Consider the following 16,784-nt stretch of genomic DNA (forward strand, 5'->3'; position numbering starts at 1 on the left):
GTTCCTTCATTACATAATAGCTTCATTTTTAATTATGATTCTGTCAGTAATGCCACTGATTCACCCCCCTCACACACACCAATTTTTTCAGAACACTCTATATCTATATTCTAGTTCAATCAACTGTTTCTTTTTCTAATGCAACTTTTATACCCATAAGTTAAAACTGACATGGATGCACTGATAATTTACTTTACTGGCTAATTTCTCTCTCATTTCATATAAAGTTTTTCAGCTGGCAGCCTACCACACCAACTTAGATTATTCTGTTATCTATTTCCAAATTTAATTTATGAAATTTGCAGCTATTCAATTTAAAGAGTCCTGAAGACTGGCACTTGATACATTTAGAAATATATAATCATTTGCATGTTATCCATATAGTTTAAGAATAACAGTACAGAAAGCATTCATGATAATCCACTTTTATTCATCATGAACAAAAAAAATGCATTACACTTTGATTTTGCAAAATCCAACCATTGACTTACACATTAAGTATAGGCTATATATTGCTCAGTATAACTGTGGCATTTTGAACAGCGTTTCTCTTGGCACTCTGACACCTTTAATTGATCTACACTTAAAGATATACCCGTCTTTTATTTCATGATTTCTCAATTAACTGTCCTGAAGTAAAAATCCAAGTCTTAATAGCTCACGTTTGTCCCAAATACAGGTTCTTAACCAAGTTTCTCTTCAATAATTCTTCTTCACCTCTTCCAAGTATATGAGTCCATAAATTTTACTGTGAACTCAAAAGGAGAAATTCCTCTATAATGCTCACATTGCTTTATTTTCCATTTTAGAGAAGGATACTCTTATATTGTGTGTGGTCGTATAATTCAGCGCTCGTGTAAAATTAGTGATCTTTATGTTTTATTGTGTTTTTCCTCAGATAATTAGAGTATTATAGTGTATTAGTGTAGATTTTTGTGTTTTTAGAATATTTAGTATCTTTATAACATTTTTTCTTTTTTTTTCTAGGGGGATACTAAACTCCTACCAGGCACGTTCCCTTGGGTGGCATATGAAGGAAGCTCCAATGAGTTGCTCCGAATAAAGAATAAAGAGCCGTGGAACAAAGGGTGTGGCAGAGGAATAGCAAGCTGGCCATACTAAAATGACAAAAACCTCCATGGATTACTGGGAATACATCTCATACTACTGCATACAGGGTAGCCACTGCACTACATAGTGTTGGTGAGAAATCTTCTATGTAGTCAGCAAAATGTGATAAATATATAGCTACTATAAATATCAGATCTCTATACAAAGCAGGAAAACTTCAAATTCTACAAGAAAATCTGAAAAGGATAAAGTGGAATATTGTAGGAATCTCAGAAACCCACTGGACAGAAGAAGGATGCCTAAACATGCCAGAGGGAAAATTATTCTATTCAGGAAGAAGAGACAATGTACATAGAGAAGGAGTTGCAATTCTAATAAAACAAAATCTTACTGCAAGTATAACAGATATGAAGCCTATCTCATCCAAAATAATAGGAACAAAAAGGTTATTCAGATTTACGAACAAGACGCAACTCATAATGAAAATCGAACTATTCTACAATGATCTCCAAAATGAAATGGATAACATTAACTCCAGAGACATCTTATTCATAATTAGAGATTTCAACACTACGATCAGAACTTTCAGAGAAGAGCTAAAAGATGTAATGGAGAAATCTGGAATTGGAACCGAAAATGAAAGGGGAGAAACTATAGTCAATTTCTGAAAAGAAAACAACCTTGTCATCTCAAATACAATGTTTTACCTTAGACCTAGTTTTAAATACACCTAGACCTCACCAGATAGAGAAATATGAAATTGTGTAATTATATCCTAATTAGAAATAAATGGAAAACCTCAATCAAAAATGTAAGAACACTCAAAAGCCTAGAGCTAGATACAGACCATGAACTCCTCTCTGCAACAATACAGATAAAATTCAAAGTCAACTATAAAAGAAATAGGATTGTGAAACTCCACACAGAAAAGTTAAAAAAGTAACCAAGTAAGATTAGACTACATTAGAAAAATTGAAGAAGCCGGCAAAGGTTGGTCGATTGGTAGAGCCTCTGCTACTAATGGCTCAGTTAAATAAGTTTGAGCGCGGTTAGTAGTTGGATGGGGACGAATCGTTCGATGCTGTTGGCACACTCTCCCTCGATGAGTCTTTGGACTCCCTGGAGGTGTCAAATAATAATAATAATAATAAAATAATAATAATAAATAGGACTCAAACAGATGAAACTGAAAATCTTTGGAAAACAGGAAAAGAAATATTAACTTGCCAAGGTAAACTTTAGGAATTTATAAGAGACTCAATCATAAATGGATAACATATGAAATTTTAGAAAATTGTGAAGAAAGAGAAAACTAAAAACAAAAATAAACAGACATACCTCAGAAGAAAACAAGAAGAAATACAAACAACTCAAAAATGCTTTATCAGTTTCAAAAATGAAACTGATAAACTCTGCAGAGAGGCTAAACAAAAAAGCAGAAAAATGCAATGAGGAATATAAACATCATAACTCAAAAATATTACATAATACAATTAAAGAAATTACAAAAACCTTTTTCACCACTACCTCTAACAATGATCAACCATCAGGGTGAAGAAACAGGAAATCCAAAATGCAAGAAAAGCAATATGGATGGAACACTACCAAGAACCCTTCAAGAATAAAAGCAATAACTGCCTAATAACAAGGCCCCATTGGAATGCACTAAAATCTGACAAAGCATCAGGAATAGACCAAATTCCAGAATTACTGGAAATTCCAGCAATTCTGGAATTTCTCCTATCCAGAACCTCTGGAAAGGAGGAATGCAAACAACTTTAAAATTCCTTACCACACTTTTCAACAAAATCATTAAATCAGGAGAAATACCAGAAGATTGGAGAACAGGAATTATCATACCAATTTACAAGAAAAGTGATAAGAAAAATTGTATAAATTACAGACCAATTACATAACTCAGCCATGCTTACAAAATATTTACAAGAGTATTACAGAACAGAATAAAGAGCACATATGAGATCATTTTTAGTGAAGAACAGGCAGGCTTCAGAAAGAATCATTCCAGATTGGATCAGATCTTCATAATACAAAGACTGGCAGAATTATACTGGGAACATACGTGGGTGGTCTGAAAAGTTCTTGGCCTCAACCATAGATGGCAACACTATTGGCACGATTTTTTTTTTCTAAGTTGGTACATCTCTCATAAGCATCCATGTGAAATTGCAAGTCATACTATTAAGTAGTTTGTTTTATACAGCTGTCTGAAACAAAAGTGTTATCTGTATCCCTTGGAATGGATAAAATTGAGTATCGTGCAGTTATAAAATTCTTTGTAAAAGAAGGTTTGATGCCATAAGAAATTCATTCGAAGTTCATAAAAGTTTATGGGCAACTCTTCTCCTTCATTTTCGACAATTAAGAAATGGACTGTCGAGTTTAAACGTGGCCGTACCAGTCTTGACGATGATCTACATGAAGGACATCCAAAAAGTGTAACAACACCAGAAATCATTGATCAAGTGCACGATATGGTATTGGATGACTGGCGAGTCAAAGTGCGTGAAATTACTGAGACTATAGGTGTTTCAAAAGAATGTGTAGGATATATTTTGAATGAAGAATTGCAAATGAAAAAGCTTTGTGCAAGATACGTGCCATGCTTGCTCAAAGCAGATCAAAAACGCACTCACATAAAAATCTCTGAACAGTGCTTGGAGCGTTTTAACAAGAATAAAACTGATTTTGTGCATCGATTTATTACTGTGGATGAGATCTGGATTCACCATTACACACCAGAATCCAAACAACAGTCAAAACAGTGGACAGAAGCCAGTTGTTCAGTGCCAAAGAAGGCAAAGTCAGTTCTATCAGCAGGAAAGGTCATGGCATCGGTGTTTTGGGATGCTAAAGGCATTTTGTTTATTAATTATCTTGAAAAGGGTAAAAGAATAATCGGGGAATATTATTGCAATCTTTTAACTAGACTAGACAAAAAATTCATGAGAAAAGACCTGGTTTGCAGAAGGAAAAAATCATCTTTCATCAGGACAATGCACATGCCCACAAAGGTGTTTTGGCAATGGGAAAATTAAGGGATCTGCACTATGAATTGTTGGAACATCCACCCTATTCCCCAGATTTGGCTCCCTGTGACTTTTATCTCTTCCCAAAACTAACTCTTCCTCACTGGCAATCATTTTTTTTTTCAAATCAAGAGGAGATTGCAGCTGTAGAGGGGTGTTTTTCAGATCTTACTGGGGACCGGATAATGGCAATTGAGCCTATTGCTGGAATAAATGTATTAGTCTTAAGGGAGATTATGTTGAAAAATAAAAATAATTTTGAAATTATAAGTTCATTTTTTCATTGTTAGACCAAGAACTTTTCAGACCACTCACATAACAAAAATATCTATTACTTTTTTATAGATTTTAAACAGGCACTCAACTCAATAAATAGAGTAACTTTATTAAGAATATTAAAACAGAAACAAATCGATGAAGGTAACCTAGACTTCTTAGAAAAGCATTATAGCATCACAGAAGCAATAATTAAATTTAATAGTATAACAACAGATAAAATAACCATCAGTAAAGGAGTAGCCCAAGGATGTCCCATCTTCCTGTACCTTTTTAACATCTACCTAGAGGATATGGTTAACCAAGCCTTGGAAGGAGAAAAAGGTGTCAACAACCTTAATAACATAAAATATGCAGATGACATCGTAATGATAGCAGACACAAAAGAAAAAACGGTGAACCTAATAACCAAACTAAACAATATGGCCTAAAGAATACAGCATGACCATAAATACGGACAAAAAAAAATTCTTGGTAATTGTAAAAAATGAAGAAAAAGTACACTTCTCCTTGAATGGATCAACAACTGAAAAGGTAAAACAATTCAATTATTAATAACACCCATTGTGCTACATGTTCAGAAACTTTGACACTCAAGAAGACAGAGATATGAAATCTGGAGACTTTTGAAACAAAATGCCTCAGAAAAATAAATAAAACAAAATGAACAGAAAAGAAAAGAAATGAAACCCTAAGATAAGACCTAAACTATACAGATTCATTAATAGAAAAGATCAAAAGAAGACAACTTCACTGGTTTGAACTTGTCAAGAGAAGGCCACCAAAAAGGTGCCTCACAAAAAAAAATAATAAATAAATAAAGGAAAACCAAGGAAAACTAAATGGATAACATCAATAAAGGTTAACTCTAGCCATGCAAAAACAGAGACTCCTGGAGGATGTTGTGGAAACACAGAAGACTCAACCCATTCCCGATGGAAGAGGACAGTAAGTAAGTATACAATATTTTTATTGTGATATTGTTGGCATGTCACCAACGTGATGAACAATGGTGGCAAGGACCACATTGTCCGGCGATTTGAATTTGCGGTATATTATTCAATGCAGTGCATTTTGAGATAAATAGATTACAAGCCATGTATCACATCGATGGCAATGTGTTCTAGGAAGTAGACGAAGCTAGAGATTTAGAGTTTAGAGGACATATTGCTAAGGTAGCCCATAATATTATTTGGCTATTGATGAACACATTAACAAGTAGAGATAAGAAAGTTATTCCTCTTTATAAGGCCTTGATATGCCTACAACTGGACTACTGTGCTCAAGTCTGGTCACCTGGGTTTCATGGGGATGAGGAAGTGGTGAATAGGATACAGAGGCGAGTGACCAAGATGGTGAGTGGCCTGTGGAAGAATGTTCGTTATGAGGATAGATTGAAGGTGTGTGGATTGCAGAAGTTGGTTGATAGGAGAAAAAGAGTAGATAAGACAGCAACATTTAAGTTGCTTAAAGGGTTTTAGGATAGATGCAGGGGAAATGTTTCAGCACTTGACTAGAGGGACCAGAACAAGGGGTCATCCCTGGAAGTTGAATAAATGTGTGGTTAGTAGGGATGTGAGGACTAGATTTTTTGCTTGGAGAGTTGTGAATGAGTGGAATGGTTTGCCAGAGAGTGCTTTGTCTGTTAAAGGAGAGGTATGATAGATTGGGTCTCCTGTGATGAGTCTTCAGACTCCATGGAAATGCCAGTATAATAATAATACTATGAGACCCCTTCTCCAATAATCCAAAATGACCCAAATTATGCAGTATAGCCATTTTTTATACTTCCATATTTGATCTTTTCTGGGTGATTATTATCAATCCGAAATTGTCTCTCCACATTTCAGAATAGCTTTGTCTGCTTCCAATGGTGAAATGTACTCATTAATACATTCCTCCTGGATATTTTCTAACATTGTTCTGTTTCTGCTTATCTCAGTTAATAAATGTCAAAATGCTTTTGAACATTACTTGTCTACTGCAAGAAGTATTTCCAAACAATTACAACCTACAACTCTTAAAAAAAAATCATCTTCAACATCACACACGAGATCAGTACATATATATCAGGGGCAAATATTCCTAGTGTGCTAGGTGTGCAGTGCTCATCCACGAAATATCAGTATCACCGATATATTTTTGCATTTATTCCCGTTAAAGACTCAACCAATTGTTTGCAAACTTTGTATGATTCCTAAAATTACACACAATATACTAATGCTTCATTGCCCTCTTCACGAGGATAATGAAGCTTTAGTGCTTCATGAAGAGGGCACTTTTTGATGTGTAAATATTGCATCACATTCGCGTTAATAGCCCGGGTGTGCTTTCAAAATGCATACACCCTTGCGCCCTTTGAGAATATGAAAAGAGGGTGCTGCGGGTCAAATTCTTAGCATTGTAGTATTTTTAAACCGCTGAGAAGGCGGTTAGCTAGGTGAGCTAAAATTTTGAGCTCACTCAGCGTCTGTGATTGGTTATTGTCAACCAATCCAAATGAACATTGTCACTCGTCATGAGTTGAGCGCTTTTCATATCTGATGTATATTACAAACAGTTTTTATGCATGTTTTCTGGAACTAAAAATTTGAAAGTGGATGTTAGGAGAAAAATGCTAATTGTTTTTTCTTTTGCCTGTGCAGTATAGCATCTGTTGAGGTTGAAAAATTTCTAAACGGTATATAGAGACATTTTTATTCTAGTCTTCGGAAACAACAGATAATAAAAAATATGTAATATTTTTTATTATCTGTTGTTTCCAAAAAAATATGAATATTCTGTGTATTATAAGATGTTGTAGATCTACAACAAAATACCACCATATGTGAGATTGATAAGACAGAAGATCCTCTGATACTAAAAAAAAAAAAAAAAATCAGGATTCCTGAAAGTGTGGATAATTCCGATAATGATCAGATGTTAAGTATACTGAGTCTAAGTAATGATAACTAATATTTAAGGAATTGAAAGCGTATACTAGGAATATAAATTAAATAAACTTTAATATATACTTTCCGATATTTCGGCAAACGTCACGTTGCCATCTTCTTGGTAACTTGATACAAAGACACGTGCACACAAGTTCTGTGTAACAGCAAATGAGAACTGAAGCTAGGAAGCTAACGTTTTCCTAAAGTCCTGATGGTGCCCCCTGGTGGGCTATATTGGTGGTTCTTGGCCTTTGGGCTGAAGCTCTGATAAATGTTTCCCAAATTTGGGGCAGTCTCATGCATCCAAATTTGTTGAGGTTTGTAATGTTCCTAAGGGCTGAGGCTGATTCCATGAATAGTCTTTCATACTTGAACTTGCTGTGGTGTATGACTGTGGCTTTCTTCCATCTTATTCTGTGGCGAGTATCCAGAGCATGGTCTGCAAGCCCACGTAAATTGTCTTACTTTGGCCAAACAGGCAGGACAGCAAATATCAGAATCTCAGAACACAAGGATTACATCCAATTTCACCAGTACAGCCACTCTGGGCTTGCAGACCACGCTCTGGATACTCGCCACAGAATAAGATGGAAGAAAGCCACAGTCATACACCGCAGCAAGTTCAAGTATGAAAGACTATTCACGGAATCAGCCTCAGCACTTAGGAACATGCCAAACCTCAACAAATTTGGATGCATGAGACTGCCCCAAATTTGGGAAACATTTATCAGAACTTCAGCCCAAAGGCCAAGAACCACCAATATAGCCCACCAGGGGGCACCATCAGGACTTTAGGAAAATGTTAGCTTCCTAGCTTCAGTTCTCATTTGCTGTTACGTAGTACTTGTGTGCACGTGTCTTTGTATTAAGTTCCCAAGAAGATGGCAACGTGACGTTTTTTTTTTTGCCGAAATATCGGAAAGTATATATTAAAGTTTATTTAATTTATATTCCTAGTATACGCTGTCAATTCCTTAAATATTAGTTATCATGTATAACCAGCGTATAAGCCTCTCAACAAGAATAATGATCATCCATGGAGATTCCTTCGCACGCAAGGCCCGCCATTACAGCAAACTGAAGCTTAAGTTATCCAGGCAACTTAACCGTCTGGCATTCCTAAAACGCTGCCGGGATAATCAAGTTATCCCAAACTGTGTAAAATTTAAACACTGCTTCGTCTCACAGAAAGCTCTCCGTATCTACAACCGGGCAAGCCAGGCTTTACTTCAGGAGCAAATTACCGCTACACGCGGTTCCCTGGCCGACATAAACAGAGCTATTTTAGCGCTAGAGAACGAGCTTTCACATACGCTTAATCACGAGCTTTGGTCAGTCCTACATGACGTCTTGTGTACGGCAGTTAATAAAGAATTTGAACGAATATGGAGCCGACATATCAACGAGTTTGATAAATTAATAAAGAACTCGCCGTCCAAACCTAAACTACAAACCAACACTGTAGTTAACCTTTCTTCAGTTAGCTTGAAGCCTGAAGCACTCAACGCTCTGTCACGTGGTCATAACTTCACCATTGCTCCTAAGAAATTACCGGCCAAGGAATTAATGATCCAAATTGAACGCGGAATTCACCAACTTCCAAGCCACATCACCAACGATATTCGATTGGATGTAGCCTGTGTTCTCAAAAAAGCAAAACCTCCAAAATCCAACATATCTATTAGTGAATACAAGTCACTACAAGAATTGAAGAGAAACAAAGAAATAGTGATCACCAAAGCAGATAAGGGGAATGCCACTGTGGTACCCAACCTTAATGACTACACAGGTAAGCTCAAGGCTTTGCTATTAGATCGATCCACTTACCTCCCCATTAATTACAATCCCACCAACTCACAAATTAAAAAACTCCATAGGCTCCTTAAGAAGGTTACTTCTTTGCCTGTGGAGGTTACCAACAGACTAAAACCCTATAACTCTAGACGCCCCCCGCCCCCGCATATATGGGCTCCCAAAAATACATAAAGAAAATGTGCCATTACGTCCCATAATGGATGGCATTGATTCCCCCACTTACAAACTAGCCAAGCATTTAGCCAAAGCGCTCTCATACTATACTGGCAACACACCATCACACATAAAAAACTCAGCCCACTTCAAAGCCAGTATAGAAAACCTCACACTGCAACATAATGGTCAGTTTTGATGTCTCCTCCCTATTCACGAATGTATACCCCCTCAAAGAAACCCTAGAACTAATCCAAGCTAAATTTCCTCCCGATATCTCAGCCCTATTTCAGTTTACAATGAACTCAGGCTATTTCATTTGGCAGGAAAAATTCTACAAACAGATAGAGGGGTCAGCTATGGGTTCACCACTTTCCCCACCCTTGGCCAACTTCTTTATGGAGACTTTTGAAGAGAAAGCCTTAAATTCAGCCCCACAAAAACCTACCATATGGCTTCGCTACGTTGATGATGTGTTTGCTATTTGGCCACATGGCCCGGATTCATTCCTCTCCTTCCTAACACACTTAAACAACCAACGCCCTAGAATCAAGTTCACCCTGGAAAAAGAGGAAAACTATAACCTCCCATTCCTAGACACACTAGTCACTCGCCAACCTGATGGAACCTTGGTTTTCTCAGTTTATAGAAAACCCACCCATACAGGCAGATACATTCACCAACAATCCCATCACCCCCCCCCCCCCCTCACAACAATATGGAGTTATTAAGACACTATTCAACAGGCCAAAAATAATCTGTTCAAATGAACAAGCCCTAACCACTGAACTAAATCACATCCGTGACACTTTCTCAGCCAATGGCTACCCCCCCCCCCCAAAAAAAATCCAGAAAATACTTAACCCAGTTATCCACAACCCACCACCCCCTCCCCTTCACAAAAAAGATTACTCTAAATCCATCACCATTCCCTACATCCGAGGCACCTTGGAAAAAATCAACAAAATCTTAAGAAAACATGACTTAACCACTTGTTACAGACCACATAGAAAATTGGCATTCCTTATCCGCTCCACTAAAGACCAACCACTTCCCCTAGACCTACCTGATGTATACCAGGTCCCTTGCAGCTGTAAATTGTCTTACTAGGAAAAAACCCTACTGTCCACGCCCAAGACTGGCTAACTTGACTATGGCTGAGGAAGATCCTTCAACTCCTCACGTCTCCGACAGGAATCGAACCTAGGACACTCCTTCCCCAGGCATATGGTTGCAAAGCGCACAGCTAGGATAACCGTGTGGACGCGTAGAGTGATATGGATACATTTTATAATGGGGAAATTGTGATTTATTTATACCTATGGTTTCACTAATCATACCAGTAGTAAATAAGTTGAATTGTTTGAGTCATTAAAGAGATCACTTGATATATGATATAAAGGAAATCTAGTTCTTCTTAAAGACCTGGACTGCAGAATAGGAAATGAATTGCAAATCTGGAAATGTTCTGAAAAAAATTTGGTCAAAGGAGGAGCATGGACTGTTCATCACCAAGTAAGTGTACATAAATTTGCATGGGGAGAATGGACACACACACACACACACAAAAAAAAAGAAGAACAAGAACAAGAAAGTGCTTATTGATTATTAATGATGACATCTTCAGACAGGTTCAGGAGAGGAGAAAGTGGCCACCATTAAGTTGAGGGAAAATAAAAATGAGTGTTACATTACAAAGGAAAATACATGCAAAAAAGATATTTTATAAAAGAATCAGGCAAACAGTTTTCAAGTATGATATGAATGTTGATATGAATATTGTTGATATGAATACTGTTGATATGAATATACTGATATTATTTAGGGGGGAAGTGAAAATATTAAGAAGGAAGAATCAACCTCTAAAGGTTGATTCTTCCTTCTTAATATTTCAAGTGGCAAAACAAAAAGAAAACACTGATTTATGATTGGAAAGCATGCAGTGAAATTGTCTTAGAGGACTGAAAAAAATGAGAAATTATGGTGGATTGAAGAAGTTAAAATGATAGTCATGAAATAGAAGAAACTGTATAGAAAGTTCCTGTCAAGTAAGGCAGTATGTGCATTTAGAGAATGTACACTAAAATGTTAAGAAAATTATGTAGCTAAACAAAATCATATGAAGAACATATGACAAAATATGAATGCATCGTAATGGTCAGGCTGTTGGGGGGGGGGGGAGAGAAGAAATGTAGCAGAAAGCACTACAAAAGGAATTATAGACGATAAATGAAAAGATACTCTGAATATCTGTAGTACCTTTTTTAATATATGTATATATATATATATATATCAGTGGTGTCACGTGCCCATTTCGGTTGGGTGTGCTGCAAAATTTCACATCAATTTTACCATATGCATGGCCATGCGTCAACAGAAAATTTTCCTGGGGGGGGGGGGGGGGGGGCATCTTGGAGACAAATAATTATATCAGTAAATTTTTATAATTATTGAGTTAAGTAAATAATTACATCAATAAACGTCTTTTAGCTTTTTCTTTTTGAGGTAATTATTTGTCGATGTAAACTAATAATACATTATTTTCATTTTGCATCGATTTTAATGATCTTCAATTCTTGGGGGATGGGGGGAAGGGTATTCAGAACTAATAGTTTTTAGTACAATTTCATATATAAAAAAATTGACCGGCATATTTTATTAAATATCAACTAATTAATTAATCCTAAATTAAATGATTCAGTTTTAATAAAAAATTGACCAGCATATTTTACTAAAAATCAACTAATTAATTAATCCTAAATTAAATTATTTCAGTTTAAAAGCAAAAAAAATTCATAAAACTAACAAGTAAAATAATATTAAATTACATACACTTACTTTTTAAAAATGTATTTTTCTGTTTAAATTTGTCTCACTATAAATTTACAATTCACATTTCACTCAGTGACTCACTAGACAATGAGGGCAAACTAACCTGTCACTGTTCACAAATCAGAAAAAGTCTAAACATGATAAGTGAGTTTATGATAGCATAATTAAAAAAAAAAAAAAAAAACTTGTGAAGAGAGAAAGAAAATATTGCAGGAATAAATATGGTTTAATGGAGCAGCAAATTATCTTGTAAAATTTGTTGCACATATTATGTGTATTTCTCTGGTTTGTGTATATTTTGCTCTGTTTTCCAAGAATTTTATTTTGTTTACTTAGACTCATTATTCTTGTTGAGAGGCTTATACGCTGGTTATACATGATAACTAATATTTAAGGAATTGACAGCGTATACCAGGAATATAAATTAAATAAACTTTAATATATACTTTCCGATATTTCGGCAAACGCCACGTTGCCATCTTCTTGGGAACTTAATACAAAGACACGTGCACACAAGTACTACGTAACAGCAAATGAGAACTGAAACTAGGAAGCTAACGTTTTCCTAAAGTCCTGATGGTTCCCCCTGGTGGGCTATACTGGTGGTTCTTGGCCTTTGGGCTGAAGTTCTGATAAATGTTTCCCAAATTTGGGGCAGTCTCATGCATCCAAATTTGTTGAGGTTTGGCATGTTCCTAAGGGCTGAGGCTGATTCCATGAATAGTCTTTCATACTTGAACTGCTGTGGTGTATGACTGTGGCTTTCTTCCATCTTATTCTGTGGCGAGTATCCAGAGCATGGTCTGCAAGCCCAGAGTGGCTGTACTGGTGAAATCGGATGTAATCCTTGTGTTCTGAGATTCTGATATTTGCTGTCCTGCCTGTTACGTGGACAGTAGGGATTTTCATTCCGCAAAGGCAAAGCAGGCAAACTGGCCTTGAGAACTCAACACTACGGACATAGGATATACTGGGGCATAGGGCTGACCACCTTATCCTGTAAACGGTTTGAGATCTGATGATTAATAAACTCTCGACACCACAAGATAAAAGAGGGTAAAAGGAAGATGAGATATCACTCTACTCAAAATTGCTTACAATCAAGACTAACCACAGAATTTATCTTCATTTGAATATTGTAGCTTCTTCCTTTCTCTAATCACTACTACCTGAATAAATCACTTTTTCATCTGTTATTATTTAGCAGTATCATGACTCTTCGTTTTCTTCATCTTGTTAATACCAGTTATGATGACAATCACATTTCTGTAATTCCTCTGAGAGAGGAATTACAAGGAAAGACAGAGAGAGAGAGCTCATCTTGCCTACAGACCTGAATGTTGTCAAAGATATGGCTGTGAGAATACGGTTCTTTTTTGTGGGAAATAAGACAGAACTGTTTTGCAGGTGTGAAATTGACAGTCATCTCAGCCCCACTGAAGAATGGGGCAGAGATAACCTTGCCAAGTGTTTTATGGAAAGGTGGTGCCATTCTGGCGAAAAATAAAGTAATCTATTATTATACTTATTTTCATAATGTAATGCATAAAAGTATTGTGCCATTTCCTCCCCACATTTAAAGTGAGATTCTCAAGATGCCTGAGTACCGTACCAACTCTAAAGTACAAGAACTTCTTTCTAATGAAAATATTTTGTTTCCAAGTATTTTTAACTATGTATAAAAATTACAGAAGTAAAACACTCACTAGCAGTAGTGTCTTTGTAAACCTATTCTTTTTAACAAGTAAAAATAAATAAATACATAATCTAAAAAATAATAGTCCAATGCCTCAGTTAATTGAAAATATATATATTTGATAACAAAATAATGTATAAAAAATTCATATAATGATGTATGTTGCCTTTGTAATGCTAGTCAGCAAATGGATGGATTACATGACTTAGCAAATATCAAGTGAGCAGATATGTGCAGTATTTTGAATCTTGGTTTAATTCCAGAATATATGAAGAACAAATAAATTATCTATTAATCTTATGAATGAAGCTTATTTTAAATTGCCTATTATCAATATTGTGTATAATAAATTCATTAGAACATTTTACAGAAAAAGCCCCACCTGAAGACTCATAATCACCACTATAGAAACAATTATCCTATCCTATCCTTCTCGTCCGTCCTAGGACTGGTTGAGTCCCCTCCTAATGAGGGGCTACAGGCGTATTAATGCAGCCAGCTTGCCACTCCTCTGCTGCATCCCCTAAGGGCGATATTCACGACTGCAATGCATGTGTGTTCACGGGACCGGTTTGCCTGCTCGTGGGATGAAAAACCCCCAGATAAACTTGGGGGGGGGGGAAACCCTGCTGTCCATGTGCACAAGACCAGCTAACTTGGCTATGGCTGAGGAAGATCCTTGAGCTCCTCACGTCGTTGACGGGAATCGAACCTAGGACACTCCTTCCCCAGGCATATGGTTGCGAAGCGCATAGCCACTAGGCTAACCGTGCAGACATATAAACAATTAATGTGGCCAATATGAGTTCTCTACAGTGAGAATCAACTGTAAGAAATTTGAAAGAAGCTTTATTCAAGACAATGATTAATTTATTTATATCATTCTTTCATTTGTTCAATTTAGTGTTCATATTTGTAGGACATAGTACTTCACTAGTTAACTAAATGTGCAAATGTTAGTGAAGATTTAATACTGTCTTCATATAGCAATTTAGTGTTTTTGATCAACTGAACTAAAGTATCCAAATGAAGTCCAAACAAGTAAGATGAAATAAGTATCACTCACCCAAGTCCAGATAACTGCAAAATTCACCTTATGTACTAAATAAGATGCTTCCTAAATCTGAATGCAGTTATTCATCACCAAGGTCTCAACAATGTAGTCATTAAATACCTTGAATACTGTAGTTAACAAAACATGACAATTCTGTTAATATTCACTTACCTATATATTCCCTTTTCCTTTTGGACTGTGGATAGTTCTCTACGAAAACAACGGCTAACTGCTGTTACCAACTGGGGTAAGTCTTTCAAGGGTGTGCAACTGTTTATAAAATATCCTGCCAGTGCCATCTCAGCAGTGCCAGATAAACAATATTCATCTCCTCCCAAATTAACTTTATATATCTGAAATGCAAAATTTTTTAAGAAACAAAAGTATCTATTTAGTCATTTTTACTTGTGAGATCATTATAAATATTTATATTTTGAAATAAATAAGTTTATATGCAGTATATTAACTACTGCACGAAGTTCTCTTCAGTAGTTTTGTGTTGCTATTATGCATTATACATGCTGTTCTTTCTGTAATGTTTATGGAAAGGATGGCGTATATTAGATTATTTAATGATTTTTTCTGAGCCATTATCTTGTTAATAATTAAAAATATCCTCAGCATATACACATTTATAACATATAACACAATATTACACAATGCAAAGTGAAGATATAATTCTAGGTACAGCATGATGCACAGAAACATTTATACCTGTGAATAATTGTAGTCTTCACAATGAATCCTATGATCCTTAAAGAGCACATGCACAGTAGGTTGGCTGAGTACGCTTTGCCAGCAGTTGGCTTAGTGGATAACATACTTGTGCTACCAACAGGCACTAGATTTAAATCCTACCATGAAAGTGGGTGTTTTTAATGCCTTTTAGTGAGAGATGAATTTCATTATATTGCTTTCTATCCACTAAGCTCTACAGTCCACATGCCCTCAGTCTGTTCTCATAATCAACATCATACAGTCCTGATATTATTTTTGTTACCTGTCTCTGCACCCTCTCTAAAGTTACTTCAAATCCCAGTGACCAGATTTGAGCACAGAAATCCAGATATGGTCTGATCAAAGCTTTATATATGGGATCAGTACACTTTAATCTCTCGTGGTCAATGTTCTCAACAATGATTTCTGAGATGCCTTCGCAACGTTTGCAATATGTCCCCAGAACTTTAAATCTCTATCTACAATCATTCCTTGCTTCCCCACTTCTTCCAATATAACCACCAAGTGAGTATGAAGCATCCTTCTGTGGATCCCAAATTTTAAAGCTTTACATTTAGTAGCATCAAACTGATATCCCCATGCTTTTGCTGACTTTTCCAGCTTATTTGAATCCTCTTGAAGAGCCAAAACATCAACACTTTTATTAATAGCCCTCCTAAGCTTAACATCATCTGCAAACAACTGAACATCTCCCTGTAGTCCTGTGACAATATCATTAATATAAAGATTGAAGAGTAATGGTCGCAGGACTGAACCCTGTGGAATTCCACTTGTAACCTTAATACTTCCTGATACTGCTTCCCAATATACAACTCTCTGATATCTATCAGAGAGCCAATCACCAATCCAATCCACTAACCTGATATCCAAACCCACACAATGAAACTTAAAAATCAATTTGTCATATGGCACCCTGTCAAATGCATTGGAAAAATCCAAACAAATGACAATGTATGCCTTACTTTCATCCACTGCTCTTGTTACTTTAATGTAAAAAGTAACAAGAGCAAACAGGCATAAAGTTTGATACCTCCATTCTACCACCACAGTTATGCAATGGTGTGCAACCTTACCTTTCTTCCATTCTCTAGGAACTTGCTCCACTGTAAAACTTTCATTCAATGGGGAGAGCGAGGGGCAAGTATGCCATCTCAGTTGCAATCAGATCC

The 16,784-nt window shown here is 36.2% G+C and overlaps 1 protein-coding gene across 1 annotated transcript in view; it reads right to left on the reverse strand.

Moving 5' to 3' along the window:
* Nucleotides 1-16,784, reverse strand: part of SerRS-m (Seryl-tRNA synthetase, mitochondrial) — a 42,958-nt gene that overhangs the window by 14,696 nt on the left and 11,478 nt on the right. The window contains exon 2 of the mRNA XM_090402578.1: nucleotides 15,049-15,230. Within this exon, the coding sequence (XP_090258704.1) occupies nucleotides 15,049-15,230 (182 nt within the window). The remainder of the gene's footprint in view (nucleotides 1-15,048; nucleotides 15,231-16,784) is intronic.

Source organism: Typopeltis vanoorti, chromosome 13 (assembly GCF_054136105.1).
Source record: "Typopeltis vanoorti isolate ZY-2024b chromosome 13, IOZ_Tvanoo_1.0, whole genome shotgun sequence".
NCBI classification, from domain to species: domain Eukaryota; kingdom Metazoa; phylum Arthropoda; class Arachnida; order Uropygi; family Thelyphonidae; genus Typopeltis; species Typopeltis vanoorti.